The following is a 12,099-nucleotide window of genomic DNA, read 5'->3' as shown; positions in this document are numbered from 1 at the left end:
AAGATCTGGGGGTAAATTTGGGTAATGACTGGGTAAATTTGGGTAATGACATACACTTTAAAGTAAAGCTACTGTGAGAAATGTGGAGCTATTATTACTAAACTCCTACTGATTTCTTTTTTTTTTAAGATATATTTATTGGTTTTCACGTAAAGACAATACAGAACCAAGAATGGTCTCTCATATCTAATCATCACATACTGTAACAACAAAGTAAGAGCTTATATCGGGTATAGTAATCCACATTAGCAAACTATTAAAAATATATATAAAACATATATATATAGAAAAATTTGCAAAATAGACAAACCGCAAACTCTTTCTGAATTTACTAGTTGCTGGGCTGTTATAACTCTGGCTTTAATACTTTTTGAGTTACCTGGAATATTTCTGCAGAACAAGAAAGATGGAGAAAAAGTTAAACGTAACCTGCATACTTATCCTGGATTAGTGGCTCAATGCATTGAAGCAAGAGAACAGCCAGGCATCTAGTATTTTCACAAGAAAGGTCAGCAATGGCAGCCTCCATGTCTTTCCCATGAAATCAGATTGGTTGCTATGGGTATGAGCCCCATTATTTCACTTTCTGCAATTTACATAAAACAACATCTTATATTTTCTTTCCAGACTAAATTGTAGCAAGTGGAGTAAACAATGTATATTTTACCCTCTAAAGTGAGAACTCAAGGTGTTATTAATGGCTCTCATCCATCTGTTGAAGTTAGGCTAAGAATTCCACGACCTAAAGAGGTCAGTTATTTTTCATCTAGAATCTGTTGCGGGTAAAGTTAGATTTCAAATACCCCAAACTATAAATTAGAAAGCACCTATACTGGGGTACAGTGGAATTAAAGACTACATGTTTACACAGTTACATGCTGCATTTTAAAACAGAAAAAGGCCTGCCATATCTACTCTAATAAGGCTACTTTCACACTCAGACTGCCCGAGTGTTCGCGTCGCTAGTTTTAGCGGTGCTGTGCGGGTGGGAGCAGGGTGCTTTTAACCCCAAAGAAGGTGTTAAGGAGTTAAAAGCACCTGAAAAGCACCACTGCCAAAGTGCTTCGGCAGCGCTGCCCATCGATTTTTAATGGCAGGGGCGGTTCAGGAGCGGTGCATACAGCGGTCCCGCAAAACACCCCAAAGACCCTTCTTGCAGGACTTTTTTTTCTGTCCTGCAAGCGCACCGCCCCAGTGTGAAAGCACTTCAGCTTTCACACTGGGGAGGCTTGAGAGGTGCTTTTCAAACGCTTTACTTGAGCTATTTTTACCGCTAAAACGCCTGAAAAAGCACCTCAGTGTGAAAGGGGTCTAAATCTAAACCTGAAATAAATGTATAAACAAATCAGATAAACATACTTTTTATCTGATCTTCTGTGCTCAACAGGCTTATCAGGATCTCAATCCTCCTAGTGCTGCGGCTTTCAACATTTTCTTCATCTCTTAATAAACCTATGGCATTCTGAACACAGCTTCGGATGAGAATGGTGGTATCCAACATCTGCAAATATATGAAAAAATAAATAAATGCTTGTATGGCTTAAAAATAAATCAGGGATAAACATTTATTATAAAGGAAAATGAAATACAGCATGATGAAATATGTAAAGGTAGACAGAAATCTCCAAAACAGGAAAACAGAAACTGACATGAGAAAGGTTAATAGTTTTATGGCATTCTTATTATTCTTTTTTTTTTTTTACTAGAAATGGCGTGGCGATCTGCGTTTTTTTTCATGACAGCGAAATTATGGCGGACGCATCGGACACTTTTGACATGTTTTTTGGGACCATTGTCATTTATACAGTGATCAGTGCTAGAAAAATGCACTGATTACTGTGTAAATGCCACTGGCAGGGAAGGGGTTAACCACTAGGGGGTGATGAAGGGGTTAAGTGTGTCCAAGGGATGTGTTCTAACTGTGGTGGAGATGGGCTACCAGTGACATGACAGTGATCACTGCTCTCGATGATAGGGAGCAGTAGATCACTGTCCTGTCACTAGGCAGAACAGGGAAATAACTTGTTTACATAGGCATCTCCCCATTCTGCCTCTCCTGACCGCAATCGCGGGCCGCCGGACATCGAGTTCCCGGGACCCACAAGCACACTCCCGAGGCATGTGACACCCCCTGGCTGGCAAATTTCAAACGATGTACAGGTACGCCCATTTGCCTGCCCGTGCCATTCTGCCAACGTATATCGACGTGCGATGGTCGGGAAGCGGTTAATGGTTCGAATCTTGTCCGATTTCTACTGAACCGGCTGAGAAACAAATCCTGAATGGTGGCCTAAAATGCAAGCAAGTAAAATGCTAGGCAGCAATTTTTAAATACTTTTTTAACTAGTTACCGACCGCCCACCGTCGTTATACGTCATCACTTTGAAGATGGATATCTCGGTAACGGCAGCAGCTTCTGCCACAACCGAGATATTCATCTCTTCAGTGGGCGGTCCTGTCAGCGATAACGGCGGTCTCCGCAGCGGATTTGCCGCAAGATCGCTGTTATCGGTGGCGGGAGAGGGCCCCCCCCCCTCCCGCCGCTCTCCCGCGCCCTCTGCCGCTTACCGGAGCCGTCGGTAGCGGCGGAGAAGATCGGGACCGTTGCGAGTGAAGGAAAAATCTCCTTCACCCGTCCCCTTAGCTCTGCTGGGCGGAAGTGACGTCAAAACGTCAGTCCCGCCCAGCGTCTTAAAGAAACATTTTTTATTTTTTTTGTCATTTGAAAAAATTACATTCACATTTTTTTATTTTTTTGCATTTAAGCCTAAATATGAGATCTGAGGTCTTTTTGACCCCAGATCTCATATTTAAGAGGACCTGTCATGCTTTTTTCTATTACAAGCGATGTTTACATTCCTTGTAATAGGAATAAAAGTGATAATTTTTTTATTTCAGTGTTAAAAATTGTAAAATAAATAAAAATAAATCCGAAAACCCAAAAAATACTTTTTTAAAGCGCCCCGCCCCGACGAGTTTGCGCGTAGAAGCGAACGTATACGCGAGTAGCGCCCGCATATGAAAACGGTGTTCAAACCACACAAGTGAGGTATCGCCGCGATCGTTAGAGCGAGAGCAATAATTTTAGCATTAGGCCTACTCTGTAACTCAAAAAATGCAACCTGTAGAATTTTTTAAACGTCGCCTATCGAGATTTTTAAGGGTAAAAGTTTGACCCCATGCCACGAGCGGGCGCAATTTTTAAGCGTGACATGTTGGGTATCATTTTACTCGGCGTAACATTATCTTTCACAATATATAAAAAAATTGGGCCAAATTTATTGTTGTCTTATTTTTTTATTTAAAAAAGTGATTTCTTTCCAAAAAAAGTGCGCTTGTAAGACCGCTGCGCAAATACGGTGTGACAAAAAGTATTGCAATGACTGCCATTTTATTCTCTAGGGTGTTAGAAAAAAATATATATAATGTTTGGGGGTTTTAAGTAATTTTCTAGCAAAAAAAAATGTTTTAGTCTCGTAAACACCGAATCTGAAAAACAGGCCCGGGGCTTAAGTGGTTAAATAACATGTAACGAACATGTAACAAATATACTGCGAAGTAGGTGTTATCGCGATTTGGAAAACAGTTGTAAAGTTTTCAAGTGTATCTAAAGCTAAAACTTTTTTTTCAATTTTGGATAGAGAAGCAAATAAGATAAGCAATAAACATCACTGTGACCAATTACAGCTAGAAACAAAATTGTACACAATGGATGGCATGAAAGGAAGCCATCCCTTATTTACAATTGTCATGTGATCTGCTTTGATTGGTGTACACAGCCAGTGAAATATTACGCCCGCAGCACAGCCGCACGAGGCCTGTTCCACCCGGAAAAACAAAAGTGCTGCCCGGCCATCATTTTGCAATAGGCAGGGAGGGAAGTGGTTAAAATAAGCTTTACATACTGTAATCTATTTAATGCAAACATTACTGGATTCATTCTTACATCCTCTGGTCTTTGCAATGGAATATCAGTTTCCATTTCATGGTCTTCAGAAATGTCATTTTCAATCTCCATTTTTTCATCCGTATATATATCAATCGCTGTCTCCATGTCTTCTTTATCACCTCTGCCTCTGATCACAACATCTTCATTCCCATGGGCCATTTCTACCTCCATGTCTACTTCCATGTTTGCTTTATGCTTAGTATCATCCTTTACAGTTGTTTTTTTCTCTGCAATATTAAAACAAATGGATTAAAGTGGAAAGTAAGCACAAACAACGTGTCTCATTTTGACCATAAGCATGGGGCTGTCTTCTTCAATGACCAATTACAGACTAGAGAAGAGAGACTAAGGAAGCAAAATTGCAGCAGCCATTTCTTCCAGAAGTCTATGAGTGTGTGACATTACAAATCAATAATTTGTGTGATTACCCTTTGGCTTCAAACCAGCCTCAATTCAATACATCAAGCTCTTTTGGAAAAAAAAAAAAAAAAACTGGCAACGTTGAAGATGGTAGACACAGTGGTCGGACAAGAAAACTTAATGCAGCAGAAGACACATTATGCTTACATCAAGCTTACTTCCCTTCGACATCGGAAGATGTCCAGCAGTGCCATCAGCACAGAGCTGCTGGAAACCGGTGGGACCCAGGTACACCCATCTACTGTCCGGAGAAGTCTGGCAAAAAGTGGTCTTCATGGAAGAATTGTGACCAAAAAGTCATACCTCCGAAATGGAAACAAGGCTAACTTGAGTGCAGAAAAATGGCAGCAGGTGCTCTGGATTGAAGTCAAAATTTGAAATATTTTGCTGCAGGCTGGACAGCAGTAAAATAATGAGTGTCTGCACACAACAGTGAAACATTGTAAAGGCTTCTTGCAAGTTTGGGGCTGCATTTCTGCATCAGGGAGGTGTCTGATTGGCCCCAAATGTATTCTGCAGCAGCAGAATGACCCCAAACATACAGCCAATGTCATAAAGGACTATCTTCAACTTAAAAAAGAACAAGAAGTCCTGGAAGTGGTGGTTGGCCCCCATAGAGCCCTGATCTCAACATTATCAAGTCTGTCTGGGATTACATGAAAAGACAGAAGGATTTGAGGCAGCTTACATCCACTGAAGACCTGTGGGTAGTTCTTCAAGATGTTTGGAACAATCCACTAGTCGAGTTCCTTCAAAAACTGTGTGCAAGTGTGCCTAGAAGAATGAATGCGGTTTTGAAGGCAAAGGGTGATCACACAAATCGTTGATTTAATTTGGATTTTTTTTTTGTTCATTTACTTTCCATTTTATTAATCGATAAAAAAAAAACAAAAAACAAAAAAAAACAACTGTTAACACTTTTATTTCGTATAAGGCATTCTTAACTTACAGCATTTTTTCACAACTGCCTATAAATTTTGCACAGTATTGTATATGTGGTATATCACTGTGATCCTGATATTATGATTTTTCCCCTGCAAGCTAATTTTTGTAGTTCATATCATTCAACATATCTGGTCTATTTCTTTGAAATGCACTTATATTTCCTACACTCCAGCTCACCTTCAGTATAGAACAGACGACTTATAGTGAGATCCTGAAGTGCTGTAACATCTTCCACCATATCCTTAGACTTCCTTAGATCATCAATATGGATAGACTGCCACAATCCTACAAAGAACACAAATCATTAAAGGGCCCATCATGATCGTTGATGGGCTGAATTGTCCGATAAAACCTCATGCGGAATCAGATTGCAATATTTTTGCCTCAAAATTACCATGTTCAATGTATTACCAGGCGGTCAGGATTTTTCATTCTTGATTTATTTTATGTAAAAAGTTTACAGGTTTATAACAATGTTTTCATTATTTATATGCAAATCTTTATATCATAAACAAATATGTAATGAAGTGTGCATCACATTTGCACTACGCCGACGTAAGATAGTGAGGCAAGTACTGTATTCACAAAGCACTTGCCTCCTAAATTACGTTGGCGTAGCGCAAATGGCCCGGCGCAACCCCGCCTAATTCAAAATAGGCAGGTAGGGGGCGTGTTGTATGGTAATGAATTCATTTATTACATACATGTAAATGAAGCGCCGATCGTACGGCGCATGCGCGCGCATGCTCAGTATCACGTCGCAAATACTCCTTGCTTTCGATCGTGAACGTAACCTACGCCCAGCCCCATTCTGAATCGGCTTATGCAAATGACGTAGACGACGTGAAATTCGACGGCTGTCCAACGTCCATACTTAACATTGGCTGTGCCATGTTTTTGGTGGTTTATCTTTACGTCTGAAAATGCCTTATGTAAATGGCGTATCTTACATGCGACGGGCGAACGTACGTTCGTGAATAGGCGTATCTACGTCATTTACATATTCTCTGCGTAAATCGACGTACACGCCCCTAGCGGCCAGCGTAAATATGCAAATAAGATACGACGGTGTAGGAGACTTACGCTGGTCGTATCTTAGCAACATTTAAGCGTATCTCAATTTGAGCATACCGCTTAAAGATACAACGGCGCGGATTCGGACTTACGACGGTTTATCTACCGATACGCCGTTGTAAGTCTTTATGAATCTAGCCCATACTACGTAACTACGCTCGTGTTTGTTGGCCAACAATTGTGTGCCGTTTGTATGCAAAACAAGTTCCTGGCCAACGCCGTTTGGACAAAAGTCTGAGGCTTTGTGTGTAGAAAATCAAATCGTGTGTACGGGACTGTACTGAAAATCCAAAATGTTATGTGCAGAGCAGATGGATGGGTGTGTGGTCCTCTTCTGACTAATTTACCTCTGTAAGTAACTTGAACAACTCCTAACCTGTAGTGTAAAGCAGAGCTGGTGATGCTGGAGTCCAAGAGATAAAGGAAGCTAGCAGATAATTCAAACTATCTGCATCCTAACTAAAATATCAGTTGGTTTACACTGGAGCGTTTTGACATGCGATTTGACATGTCAAAACGGTGGCAATTGCCGTTAGCGGCACCGCCCTAATCTGTGCGATGCCGCTTCTGCGGCTCTGCATCGATTTCATAAAGTAGTTTCTGTACTACTTTCTGCGATTTCGAGCTGCGATTTACAATGACATCTGTGCAGAAACCTGCACAGACGTCTCTGAAATCGCAGCTGAAATCGGGACTGACATGCGGAAGTGAAATCGGTTTCATCGGCTTCATTTCCGCAGCTCAGTGTGAACCTGGGCTAAATCACAAACAAAAACTTTTTTTTCTTTTCTGGTCAGCATGTTTAACATTTTTTGGATTCTAGAGCACAGGGTACTAATGGACTAGCTAATGGCTAGGACCAAATACGAACAAATTTATAAAATACTTTTTTTTATATATCACAATGGTGTTTAATCATCACATTAATTTTATTTTAAGATGTTAAGAGGCATGGGTTAACTGAAATATTCACACAGAATCAGTTGTAAAGTAGCAACAAAAAAGTGTTCGCTTTAGATGTGAGCAAGAATCAAGTAAAAGGAAGCCCCTGTATTGACTGCTATACCGTGGGTAACTTACCTCCACGGAAGCCCACATAAGATGTGCCTCCTTGCATTCTGGGAAGTTTAGTTATGAAGTAGACAAATACAAACATTTCTTTGAGATTCGCCTTTTGTATTTCATTCACAGCTGAGTACCTAAAAACAAAGGTAAAGACTGTAATAAGTACTTAAAAGGTAATATAATTGAGCAAAAATGTCATGTAGTAGCCAGTATACTAGGGTAAACCTTTAGGGCTATGCTGACTATGGTATACTGGCTAGTACAGACAACGGATTTGCTCTATCTATCCTGGACTGTCAAGGAGTAGAGCCAAAGAATTCACTATTATACACTACTGGCCATGTTACTTTTTCCTGCTCTGGCATTGCTCCTTAGTCAGTCAAGCCCTTGATATGCCTTTATCTTTTCTACCACACATTGAGTGCATTTTTTTACATAGATGCAGTTAGTCAGGTTAAAAAAAAAGACACAAGTCCATCTAGTTCAACCAATAAAAGAGAAAAATCATACAATCCCATATACACAATCCTATACCCACAGTTGATCAAGAGGAAGGCAAAAAAAACAGCAAAGCATGCTCCAATTTGCTACAGCTGGGGAAAAAATTATTTCCTGATCCCCCCGAGAGGCAATTGGATATTCCCTGAATAAACTTTACCTATACATGTCAGTCAGTTAAATCCAGGCCTTTCTTAAAGCAATCTACTGAGCTGGCCAGAACCACCTCTGGAGGGAGTCTATTCCACATTTTCACAGCTCTTACAGTGAAGAAACCTTTCCATATTTGGAGATGAAATCTCTTTTCCTCCAGATGTAAAGAGTGCCCCATTGACCTCTGTGATGACCTTAAAGTGAATAACTCAACGCTAAGTTCACTATATGGAACCCTTATATATTTGTGCATGTTGATCATATCCCCCCTTATTCTCCTCTTCTCAAGAGTGAATAAATTCAGTTCCTCTAATCTTTCCTCATAGCGGAGCTCCGCCATGCCTCTCATCAGTTTGGTTGCTCTTCTCTGCACTTTCTCCAGTTCCCCGATATCCTTTTTGAGAACTGGTGCTCAAAACTGAACTGCATATTCCAAATGAGATCTTACCAATGATTTGTACAGGGGCAAAATGATATCTCTCTCTGGAGTCCATAACTCCCTTAACCACTTGCTGACCAGCCGCCGCCGTTATATGGCGGCAGGGCGGCATGCTCACGCGAACTGTCGTAGCTGTACGTCAGTCCCTTTAAGCAGGCTAGCAGGCACACGCCAGCTGCATTGCGGGGGTGCTGATGCTCGTGGCCAGCAGTCGCAGTAACCGTCGGCCACGAGTGATCGCAGGCACAGGGACAGGCACAGGGACATGTGTGTCTCGGGCTAAAAATTTTGCTCTTGCTCTAATGCATGCAGCGATTTAACACGTGTGATTTGAACGCTGTTTATATATGTGGGCGCGACTTAAGTATGCGTTCACTTCTGTGAACGGCATGCAGGGACGGGGGCGCTTTAAAAAAAAAATTGTTGTTTATTTTACTTTTATTTATTTTTTACACTTTCTCTTGACATTTTTTATTTGTATGATCACTTTTATTCCTATTACAAGGAATGTTAATATCCCTTGTAATAGGAATAGGGCATGACAGGTCCTTTTTATGGAGAGATCTGGTATCCATAAGACCCCAGATCTCTCCTCCAAGCTGGAAACACAGAGATCAAAAAAATAAATAAACAGTCTTGGCCTTTCCAGCCACGCCCTCAGCATCATTTAGTTCCCGCCGGCCCGATTGTGAGGTGACGTGAGGAATTGTGTGAAGACTATTGGCCTAAAATTAGACAGTTTGTATGCTCAATCAGACAATTGTTGTCAGACTTTCGGCAGACAAATGTTGGATGGCAGACTTATGAATTAGTCCATCAGACAAAAGTCCAAAGTACAAACACGCATGCTCGTAATCAATGCTCACCAAACACAACATTAGCAAAAGGTGCCCAAAGGGTGGCGCTCAAGAGCTGAAATTTCACGTAGTACGTCAGTACGTTTGTGTTTGTTGGCTGACAATTATGTGCCATTTGTATGCAAGACAAGATCATGGCCACGGACAAAAGTCTGGCGTTTTGTCTGTGCAAAATCCGATCATGTGTACGAGGCTTAAAGCAGAGGTCCACACAAAAAATGAACCTCAGCTTTTCGGAACCCTCCTCCCCTCCGGTGTCCCATTTGGCACCTTTTAGGGGGGAGGGGGTGCAGATACCTGTATAATACAGGTATTTGCACCCACTTCCGGGAATAGACTCCATGTATAGACACCATATGAAGTTGGTCTGGTTCCTGAAGAATCTGCCAGGATTTGCTATGTGGTGGATTATGTTAGTTACATCCAACATGACATCCTTTGAAAGAAAAAGTAAAGACGCTGATCGGAAATCTGTTAGATGAAGAGCAACTGCAGCTACTGCTCAGTTTACCAACAGGCATCAGATTACCATGGCTGCAGTGGGAGATTCCTCCATCCGCACGGTATGGGATTGGGAGAATTTGATTGTTTTGTTGAGCACGCAGAATGACTGAAGATAATCTATGCGTGCCTACCTTGCTTAACAGTTGTCTAATCCTATATTTTATGTATCAACCTCATGCTAATTAATCTAATTGGCTTGAACAAGCAGTGTTAACTATGTGGACCAATGTGAGCAAACTTTATAAGGCTTTTTATTGGGAAAAAAAGGCCAGTTTTATTTGATTTACTACTACGAAATGAAAGGGGTTGTAAACCCTTGCAGTTTTTCACCTCAATGCATTCTATACATTAAGGTGAAAAAAACCTTTGTAGTGCACCAGCCCCCCAGAGCCCCCCTTTTACTTACCTGAGCCGATCATTCCTGCGCCGGGAATGAGCACACCCGCTCCAGCCAGTGTCTCGGGTCCTGATTGGATAGATTGATAGCAATGCAGCCATTGTCTCCCGCTGCTGTCAATCAAATCCAATGACGTGGGAGCTGGGGGCGAAGCCGAGTCCTGCTGTCTGTGTCAATGGACGCAGCAGCAGGACACAGGAGTGAGCCCGCATGGGTGCCCCGAGGGAGAGCGCTTCTCTATCGGGGCACTCGAGAAGAGGAGGAGGAGGAACCAGGAGCGGTGCTGAGGGACCCCAGAAGAGGAGGGTCTGGGCCACTGTGGACAGAGGAGGTAAGTATGACGTGTGTTATTTTTTTTTTTTAGTTTTTTAAACAAACCTTTGGTAACCCTTGAATGTCAAGGACATAACTCATAGGCAAAAATATATCTATTGAATCAGAAAGTTTCTTTGAGATATGAGAAAATAGCTTACTTTGCTGATGCCACAAGATTTGCTCCTTGGGATCCTTCTTCAAAATCAGTTTGTATAATCAGTATTTGATTACGAGATGGACTCTCAAGAAAACTCCTGCATCAGAAATAAAAACAGATTGTTATTCATCAAATACTGCTCTGTTTGGTACCCTATGAACTATGTTAACTTGTTATAATCTACATCAAATTCATGCAATATTAGACTAAGAAAATGTTTGTGAATACACAAATGTTTATTTTGTATCTTAATTTTATTGTCATTTGATATCTAAAAAGAAATTCAATTAAGGCTTTACTTTTTTATATCTCCCGATATAAAAGAATTACAAATGTACTAAATATTATCATATGGGAACACTAATGTAAAAATTATAACTTAATATCTTCTTTCTTTTCTCTTTAAAGAGGATGTAAACTCCTCTGTTTTGATTGTACCTATAATGCTTATCTATAGGTACTGTAAGTATCTCCTAAACTTGTTATACTTGTAGGAGCTCGAATTTCTATAGCTGCTGCCTGGAAAAGGACGTCTGTTTCGATATTGTATATGAAGAGAAAGGTGACTTGGATAATGGAGCAAGAGAAGAGGATAGGCTTGATGTTAGATTCTGAAGACCAGTTCAATGAAATTTGGGGACCATGGTTACAATACATGGGTATCATAAACAACTTATAGTTTCATAAGACGATTTACTGCTTTTTGTGATGTGGAATTGGCAGGTAGGCTCCCTTTTCTTATCTCTCTCTTTTCTAAATTTCCATTCTATTTTTCCTTTTTTGGTTTTCTATATCTTTTTCTTATGATTGGAGTTCTTTACTCTATTTTTTATTTTATTTGCTATCGTAAAGTACATTCATTACATAATAGTGTTGTTTGAGGATTTAATCCTCTATATTCCTATATTTTTTACTTAGTCCATTCTGATTGAACCTTTTGTCGCCATGAGTATTTTGAGATTTCCAGACTTGCCATATTTTTTTTTGAGTTATCGGGATCCATAGACTTAATCTTAAAAATGGTGTCAATTCCTCAAACATTTTGTTACTTTAAATGTTTAGTGATGCTTTAAGGTATCGTAAGGTTATTACACTGATCCGGAATTAACGAGTTGTCGGTCATAATATTAATCTTCTCAATTTAAATTTTTTTTCATTGATCTACTTCTAATTCACAAAGTGAATTTGCTCTACAATAAGTAAGTAGGGGGAAAAAGAGAGAAGACGGTGGGAGTATTAGGACAGAAGGTGGGGTCCTACTCTTAGTGAAATGATTGGATTCTTACTAAGGTAAGGGGGTTATATGAGGGTCATTTAAGAATGAAC

General features: G+C 40.4%; 1 protein-coding gene across 5 annotated transcripts in view; it reads right to left on the bottom strand.

The window, feature by feature from the left end:
* Positions 1-12,099, bottom strand: part of RNF213 (ring finger protein 213) — a 520,350-nt gene that overhangs the window by 140,647 nt on the left and 367,604 nt on the right. For all 5 annotated transcript variants that reach the window (XM_040345008.1, XM_040345007.1, XM_040345006.1 and 2 more), the window contains 5 exons: positions 10,775-10,870; positions 7,469-7,587; positions 5,492-5,599; positions 3,947-4,176; positions 1,360-1,501 (listed from right to left, as the gene is read on the bottom strand). In XM_040345008.1, the coding sequence (XP_040200942.1) occupies positions 1,360-1,501; positions 3,947-4,176; positions 5,492-5,599; positions 7,469-7,587; positions 10,775-10,870 (695 nt within the window). The remainder of the gene's footprint in view (positions 1-1,359; positions 1,502-3,946; positions 4,177-5,491; positions 5,600-7,468; positions 7,588-10,774; positions 10,871-12,099) is intronic.

This window comes from Rana temporaria, chromosome 3 (genome assembly GCF_905171775.1).
Source record: "Rana temporaria chromosome 3, aRanTem1.1, whole genome shotgun sequence".
Lineage (NCBI taxonomy): Eukaryota > Metazoa > Chordata > Amphibia > Anura > Ranidae > Rana > Rana temporaria.
This window is presented reverse-complemented; position numbering and strand designations above follow the sequence as displayed.